Source organism: Polypterus senegalus, chromosome 3, assembly GCF_016835505.1.
Source record: "Polypterus senegalus isolate Bchr_013 chromosome 3, ASM1683550v1, whole genome shotgun sequence".
Taxonomy (NCBI): domain Eukaryota; kingdom Metazoa; phylum Chordata; class Cladistia; order Polypteriformes; family Polypteridae; genus Polypterus; species Polypterus senegalus.
Window position 1 is genome coordinate 277,227,991 of NC_053156.1, and position 8,627 is coordinate 277,236,617.

Sequence of the window (8,627 nt, forward strand, 5' to 3'; positions counted from 1 at the left end):
ATCATACTTTAAATTCCCCACTTTTCACATCAACAGGTGCTGCATGTTTTAACCTGGCTGTAAAGTTAAGCTATTATGGGCTGATGATGATGATACTATGCTAAGAACTAGCATTTCTACTATAATTTGGATTCCAATTTAACCTCTGCAAATTCTTCATTGTGTTTGCACATTTAAAAATTAGTGCATACCTTTTAGAAAGCAATATGTTTTTTCAGACTTTTTTAGATCTTTAACTTTATGTTGAATAATTGTAAAGCAGTCAGTTAGAAATGAATGCAAAACTGCAAAAAACAATGAATTGATTGCTCTGCTATAGGACACAGCATTTGTACTAGTGTACATTCTTCAACAGTTAGCCATACAAATATTTAAAAATAGACAAAAAAATCAAACTGAAAGGACAAATTAAGAGGCAAAACAAGTATTTCAATAACGTAAAAATATAACTCTTTATTATTTTTCTGTAACAATAGCACAGCGTAATGTATTGTGTTACACAGAAAGAAACCTTAAATAAATAACTCAATCAAAAGCAGAAACTGCCCATCTGATTAAAAATTTGTTATTAGCAAAAACCAAACTAGCAGACAAAGGGAATCCCCACATTCAAGGATGGCAACTCTCATTTTAATAACATCTTTTATTACAATACCCAGTGCCCTTCCGAACTGGCTGACTTTCCTCTAATGTGAAATGCCAAGCTACTGTAGTTCTATTTTAAGCAAATCAAGAACCATTATCAAAATGACGAGCAGCAACAGCTGCTTCACTTTTCCTAAGCCACTTTGATATCCACAAAGGGATTGAGAAATGAGGATTATTTACGTGTTATGAAGGGTAGATTTCTGCAGAATGCAGATAAGCCAACTAGGTTAATGTTCTAAAAAAGAAAAAGGGGGTATTTCCTCCTTACCTGGACATTGTAAACCTAAAAAAGAAAATACTAGTGATATCAAGGCTACACTAACCCATGAGCAGTACAGGCATGCTGAATAACTAACAAGTGAAATCACTAACATCAGACCGTTTTGCTCTTACCCCATGCACATCATTTAAAATGGAATAGAACACTTACTTTACAGCAGGGAAAGTATAATTAAACAGAAACAATTATCTGGCTATGGCAGCAGGATCAGGCTGCTTAAATTCTTTTTAAATATCCCCTTTAATCAAAATTGCACAAAACCTATAAACCTAAACTTTAAAAGAAACAATTCAATCATTTTGTAGAACAATTTAAGAAAGAAGCAATGTGATAAAAAGGTTTTTCACATTTCAAACGAAACACAGAATGGTCCCAGGGGCTTCTAGACTGACAAAGTGTCAACGCTGGAACACTCAAGTGATACCAGCAACACTAAACAACCCGATTGAACTCAGTAGCATTTCAGAGACACCAAACCCCTTCACCTTCTTCACTCCTAACATTCAACTGAGAAATAACATCTGGCTCTACCAGTCCTCAGACAAAAGGCAGCACCCCACAGCTGTTAAAATAATTTACCGAGTTCAGCTTACTAAACAGCAAAACAAATGTTCACACAAACCGTCTTTTGGCCCCAACATTTCAACACACCAACAAGGAAATGGTTTTACAGGGAATAAATAGTAATTTGAATATCTATGTCTTTGAATAAATCCTCAATCATCCGAGACACTTGCTCCCAATTCAATCGATCCAGGCCACAACCAATTCTGTAAATGACAAGGACTGTTAGATTTTCTTTGATGTCACATTTTTCACAAATGAACACAGCACACATCACATCTTTCAAATAAAACAAAAAGTCTAAGAAAGCATTAAAAAGTCACAGTGACTGTCATTTTCTGAAGAACACAGACAGGTTAACACAAAGCTTACAAATGTGCCTACAAGATAAATTCACTGTACCTAGGCATTGATAGGTTCTTCACTTCATTTCTGACAATGTGCATCTTCATGGCTTCCAAACTACTTTTCAGGCTTGAATATGTAGGTTTGTGAAATACCTTCATTTTTGTGATCTGTGCAGGAGAAAAAAAAATGTCAACTCTGTAGTGCAGAAAGGGGATGATTGAAAAACCATAAGGCCAAACAATAATGAAACGTTTAGATTGTGAAAAATATGACTGATACCACTTCCACATTCACCTCAAAAACTAATTAACAGTTTAATTTGAGTCTATGGATTAAAATTTGCCAATGTTGCTAAAATGATGACAACTCACCAGGTAGTACACAAATCTACCATCTCTCTTTAGTACTGCACAATCTCCAGTTGTCTTTTCTAGAAGGGAAACAATGAAGAAACACAAATTCATAGAAGGTGAAACATAAAATTGCTTCTTATGCCAATTTAATTAGTTGCAAGTTTTATTCATTTATTTCTTTTTACATAAAGTAACTTACTCTGCATTAGTAGTTCTTGTACACCACTAAATTTCTTTTTGAATATCACTGCAATTCCAGCACCCATTCGACAATCTTCACTGATGCAGTGTGCCAAAGCATCTGTTGGTGGGCAACTGAAAAGGTCCCCTTTTACATGTTTAAGATGAAAGTCCTGTAATTACATATTAAAAGGCTTTGTACTGTTGTATATATCTGGATTTTAAGAGAATTGATCTACTCAGTGTAAATACCACAACAGATGATTGACTTAACTTTGAGTAGTTAGGTCAATGAAGTCAATTCAGGCAAGCAGTAAAAACAAAACAAACTGCATAGCTGATGCAATGTCTCATTTTAGGTAACTGCTAAAAAAACTATTGGACTGCATCCTAACTTTTTAAGTCACCAATGGAAAACTGCATAAGCATATGATAAAAAAACAGAACATATTCCAAAGACACTGGACAGGGAAAGATTCCAAAGCAGAAATAACAGCCAAAAGGGGTGGAAAACGAGGACCTAATTAAAGTAAAACAGAGATAACTTCCTAATCAAAAGAAAACGGCACATAAAGTTTAGCTCAGAGACAAAATATTATGAGCAATTTTATATTATCTCATTGAAGTATCACACTTCATTTTATTTTATTTAGGAGGTTCCACCTTCTGGACAAATGTAAATAAATAAATAAAATTAACTGAATTATGAGCACATTTTTGACACATTAAATTGTCACTTTAAGCACCTGAATGTAGCATGTGTGCAGCATGTTAGAGGACGTAATACTTTGTTAACCAATGTGGTGTAAAACTAGATATATAACCAGAGTTAGTTATAAGATTAGCATTAAACCTTGATAAAATGAGAGAATAAAATTGACTTAAGTGTAATAATAAAATTTTCAACAAAAGCAACTTTCTTTCACATTTTACTGTATGTACTTCTGTTGTTACTGCCACATTTTCAATACACTCACATTCAAATTTCAGCATTTACAAATCAGATTATATAACTGAAAAATCTAGTGTGATATTAAATATCAAGTGAATTAAGTCTATAATTGGATCATGCATTCTTTACGCATATTATTTCTGCATGAAGCATTTCTATATAAACAAAGACCTCCCATGCATCAGATATATTTTCAGTGCCTGCACGTACTTTGGGTTGAGACGGCTTTACTTACTCTGCCTTTTGCATATGGAATGGGGGCTTTCAAAGGCTCCGCATGCTTTCTGTAGGCAGACGGAAAATATAACTAATTGTAAGAAAATACTCACTAAGGTTTGTGTTGAAAAATTAGCACAGAAAGCTACAACATTAACAAAATAAAGTGAATCTAACAGCAAAAATTACATGAGGAAATATTGAGGAAAGGTCACTGAACACATTAAGAAATGTTTCTCTTTCAAAAAATTATTTTAAAACCACTGAAATACTGGAACTACAGAAATTTTAAAAAACAAGATTATTACAATAAAACAAAATCCAAACTTGCCTCCCAGATAAACATATATGGGATTAAATAAGAAATAACATATAGACAGAAAATGATTATTTTATTGCTCTGCAATGAATGGTACCTGATGCTGCTGGGATAGCCGATCCTTGTGACCCCTAAACTTGACTGAGTGGGTTTGGTAATGGATAGCTGGGGCATGGTGCCTACAGTTAGCCTGTAATCTTTTAATAATGGAATTGTGTTAGCACCTAATATTTCACATTTTTGTGCAGTACTATATTCACATATCTTTTCTCACCCTTGTGAACAATATATAACTTACTTTCTTTTTGGTTGTAATGTTATTGAAATACTAAATTTAAATAAGAATCGAGATATGAATCCTGATCAGGTCACCGTGTGTAGTTTTTGCACAATTCTCCCCAACATTACTCTCAGCATTCTGGTTTTCTGTTGTACCACAAGAACATACATGTTAGAGTAATTTCTATCTGTATGTTCTCCTGATGTAAAGGTTTTTGGGCATGTGTGTAATTGTACCATTGGACTGACAAGACACTCTCCAGAATGGATTCCTGCCTTATATCTCATTTTGCTGGCCTAGAATTAGGTTTTTCATAACCCTGTAATAGATAAAGCATTTTGAGGAAAAAGTTAGATGTATACAGATGGTAAATAAAACTTGAACTTAAGAGGATCCCATTAAGATAAAAGAAGCCATATGCCTTCATTGCCCAATATTTATTATATGCATCTACCACTTTCAATATACTTACTCATCATGGAGCAAAAGTACCTTTAATTTGGAATACAGTCTAATTAGTACATGTACTTGATGACAAACAACTTTAATTATGGTGTTTCATGACTTCTGTATATACTTTTTCTATTGGTGTATTTATGGAGGCTGTACAACACTGTGGTCAACTTTGATTGTTTTTAAATGTGCTTTATAAATAAAATTGACTTGACGTGACCACTCAGTGAATTAATTCATTGACCAGTTCAGTAAATTTTACATTCATAGCATTAGCTTATTACAGATGCTAGTACATTGGCTTGACATCAGCCTAACTGACTAGACACACCAAAATATTGTAATATATCTAAATGCTGGGTGGCACAGCACTTCAATACTGTAACACTCTGGAATCTGACCAAATCTGTACGGGCTGCTTAGGATAAGCAGGATTGAAAAAGGGTGGATTATTGTCATACATTTTGACTTGACAAAATGCATCTACAGATATACTATATATATATATATATATATATATATATATATATAAATAATTCTTTGCTTATATAGTACAGCTTTTATAACCAGCAATGTTTTTGTTTCAAATGCATTAACTATAACATATTTATAAAGAGTAAATACTCATGGATGCAACATCTTGAGTTTGAATACTGCACCTGTATGCCATGCGTGAGATGTCTGCACGTGGCTTCTTGGTCTCTGTGAGGTTTCCTTCTAGTTTCCAAAGTTGAGGTTTTGTGCCGTCTTTCATGCTATAAAAAATGTGAAATTCATGCACGTAATTTATACTGAGAAGATACCAAATGAAATATAAAACCTCAACTGTGTTAACTATTACATATTTATAAACAAACAGTAAATACTCATGGATGCAACATCTTGAGTTTGAATACTGCACCTGCATGCCATGCGTGACATGTCTGCACGTGGCTTCTTGGTCTCTGTGGGGTTTCCTTCTAGTTTCCAAAGTTGAGGTATTGTGCTGTCTCTCATGCTATAAAAAAAGTGAAATTCATGCACGTAATTTATACTGAAAAGATATCAAATGAAATATAAAGTCCAGAAATGTGGAACTCGTTATCCAACAATAAAGAAACAGAATGCTATACTATTCTTCTATACTGGAACTTATAATGTGTCATTAATACTCAAGCTTACTGTAGTCACATTCTCTAAACCTTTTTACATGTACCCAGCTCCACAATCACCTTCTGAAATTATTCATTTTGCTAATTAGTGCAATTATTCCTCAAACACAGATAGAAAACTATTAACTTTTCACATTACCTCACAGTAAAAAATCTCCTGATGTGAACAAGTTACATAGTTATGAATCAGTGGTGGCTTATAATGTATTTTACTGTTGCGCCAGTGCATCGCACATTGAGCTGATTGTCAATGGATTCTTGTTGTTTACAGTGCTATTGCAAAAGCGCTGACAGGTTGCACTGGTGTGTGCATAAGTCATCAGCTGAATGAGGGATGTGGTAAATCTGGTAATGTGGTACAAGCACAACAATTTCTTCTTTTAGTAAAACAAACTGATTGTGAACTCAAGTAAAAGGATGGAGCAGCACACACCCATTTTTAAGTAGGGCAGATGTGGAGAGAGTGAAAAACCTTTAAACTTCTAGGTGTTTATATTAGTGAGGATCTTACTTGGTCCCACATCACTATGCAGTCGGTAAAGAAATCTCAACAGCGTTTTGTACTTTGAGAAAGCTAAAGAAACTTGGCATGCCAGCCAGAATCCTTGGCAACTTTAAACAGGGGTACAACTGACAACATTTTAACACCACCACAGTCTAGCTTGGTAATGGCTCTGCACAGGACCATGAAGCCCTAAAGTGGGTGGTCAGGAATGGCCAAACCATTTCAGGAACAGCTCTGCCATCTCTGGGATCATTAGGAGGGCCACACAGCCACCATTGAGCAGTGGAATGAAGGCCTACAAGAATACAGAAACTGTTTTTAATCCACAGGCATTTAGACTTGTTAATAATTTCACACCATTACCTCAATACCCTCACAATATCTGGATATACGAGGGTCCAGACAGAAAATTACCTGCTCGATTCACCCTCTGAATTATGAGATATATATACGTGTGTGTGCACGCTCCTGTAATACTGATAGTATTTGCGATATGTATGCTTATATGGCACTGTTGTACTTGTATTTATTGTGGACATTTGTTTTTCCTTATCTATTGATTACTAACTCGTTAACTGTACTGTCTTGTGTTTATGTACATTGGTGGCCGGAGGAGTACGTACAGTAAGATTTTAAGTGCACAGTGTGACTGAATGTTGGCAACAATTTTTCAACTTCGGCTAAGGTCGAAGCTTCGCATCATCTGTTGGCACAATAAACAAACAGCCTCATCACCAGCAAGTCCAAGTCCATGCGCAGTAATACTACTGTGATAGACCCCTGAAAGCCCTCTTCAAATGGCTCCGCTCTATACGACGCACAACGATTTTATTTTTAAGGTTTAAACGACTGTGTTTCTGTTACGTACTGCAGACTTATAACAAACCTGCGAATGAACGTCATTTTGACTCCTTGCACTCGTCGGATACACTTTATTTTATGTGAAAAAAAACTGCTGTTATTTTAACCTACGCTCAACGCCTTACAGTTGTTACACAGTGAAAGTGAAACAGACACGTCGACTTGCTGCCCCGCGACACTAGTAACGTCAACTCGAATTACTTTGGGGCCACTGCCAGACCTCTCAGTCATGACTCACGGCCAGTGTGCCCAGGTGAAGAGCAGCATTCTTTACTTTGGGGGAGAAACCGAAAAAGAAAGACAAGCCAACTCCATCCTAAAAAAATGGTGGGACTCCGCTGGGGGGCGCTGTAAGCACAGCATTGAAATACCATAACACCGGAACCCGACCTGAATTCACATTACACTATTACTTGGTTACTCAACTGGAAAGCTGGGCGCTCGCGTTGTGTCTTTGAAGCTTTTCGAGTTAAGGATTTTTCCATTTCCATCTTGTTACTCCCGAAAGAAACACTGTCTTACTTCCCGTAGACAACGCCAAAGCAGTGACTCTCGCGAGAGAGATATCTATAACAGGATTTCCCGATTGTTTTGAGGGCGGGACGAGAAGAATTGACGTCTCCAGAAACTCTTGTATGATTGGGTAGAACTTTCACACAGCAGCCTGCTTCCGCAGAAAGCAGCGGCTGATTTAAACGGTGAATATATATATATAATTTTTTTTTTCTCAAAAAGAATTAAATATAGGTTTATTTATTATAACCATACAAGTGTAACTGATACATGCTATACATTATAGCAATAGATGATAACATATTCAAATAACTGTAGGGGAATATTAACTAACTAGTGACTAACTATATTATGAGAAAGTACATTCTATATTTGGATGAGAGATTTAGTGTTTTGGCTGCCTTTCACTGTTTAATATTTTTACAATGTATACAAAGGAGTTAAAGTCTTCAATGCATGAAGTATAATTTAGAACTTTGTTGTGAAATTTAATTTTGTGAATAAAAAAATTGGCAAGTAAAATGACATGTATTAGTTATACCTTTGTTACTTTTTGTAAAAACAAAATAGGATTTCAGCATTCTCTATTTTTATTTTTTATTCATGTTGTGTCTAAAATTCTTGATTAAAGAACTAAAACGTTTTTGGAATATATAAAGTTACAATAAATATGTTCAGTCATTATTTTTCACCACAACATATGCATACTGTACACTTGATGTATAGCTGGGATAAATTTAGGTATAAAACCTGCATGGATAGCAATTCTTAATTCTCATATATGATACTTCTTTCGCTTTATTTGTTAAAATTTGATCTATGAGGAAGTGACCTTACCATTTTCCAGTCAACCCTGCATTTTGATGTCCACTTTATTGCTGGAGGGATTTTTGGAATTACTAAATCCTTAATAAGCTTAAAGTATAGAGTAGTGTACAAAAATGGATTTCAATTTTGACCTTAATTGAAATATTTAGTTGTTTTTAAAAGCTTTTAATTCTGAT

General features: G+C 35.0%; 1 protein-coding gene across 2 annotated transcripts; it reads right to left on the reverse strand.

The window, feature by feature from the left end:
* Window positions 1–427: 427 nt before the first annotated feature.
* oard1 (O-acyl-ADP-ribose deacylase 1) lies at window positions 428–7,687 on the reverse strand. Of its 2 annotated transcripts, none has more exons than XM_039749236.1 (8): window positions 7,537–7,687; window positions 5,495–5,590; window positions 5,253–5,348; window positions 3,561–3,609; window positions 2,393–2,546; window positions 2,212–2,270; window positions 1,895–2,007; window positions 428–1,698 (listed from the first exon to the last, which is right to left on the reverse strand). In XM_039749236.1, exons 1-8 carry the CDS (start codon window positions 7,599–7,601, stop codon window positions 1,596–1,598), a joined length of 735 nt encoding a protein of 244 aa, XP_039605170.1. In that variant the 5' UTR covers window positions 7,602–7,687; the 3' UTR covers window positions 428–1,595. The 2 variants fall into 2 exon arrangements, with proteins under 2 accessions (XP_039605170.1, XP_039605171.1); XM_039749237.1 differs by lacking the exon at window positions 7,537–7,687 and adding an exon at window positions 7,312–7,477.
* Window positions 7,688–8,627: the final 940 nt, after the last annotated feature.

Coding starts and splice junctions, on each gene's coding strand:
- oard1 (XM_039749236.1), bottom strand. CDS start 7,601: ATGGAAATGGAAAAATCCTTAACTCGAAAAGCTTCAAAGACACAACGC. Junction 5,591..7,536: donor CGCGAGCGCCCAGCTTTCCA/GTTGAGTAACCA, acceptor CTTTTTTTATAG/CATGAGAGACAGCACAATAC. Junction 5,349..5,494: donor ATGTCACGCATGGCATGCAG/GTGCAGTATTCA, acceptor CATTTTTTATAG/CATGAAAGACGGCACAAAAC.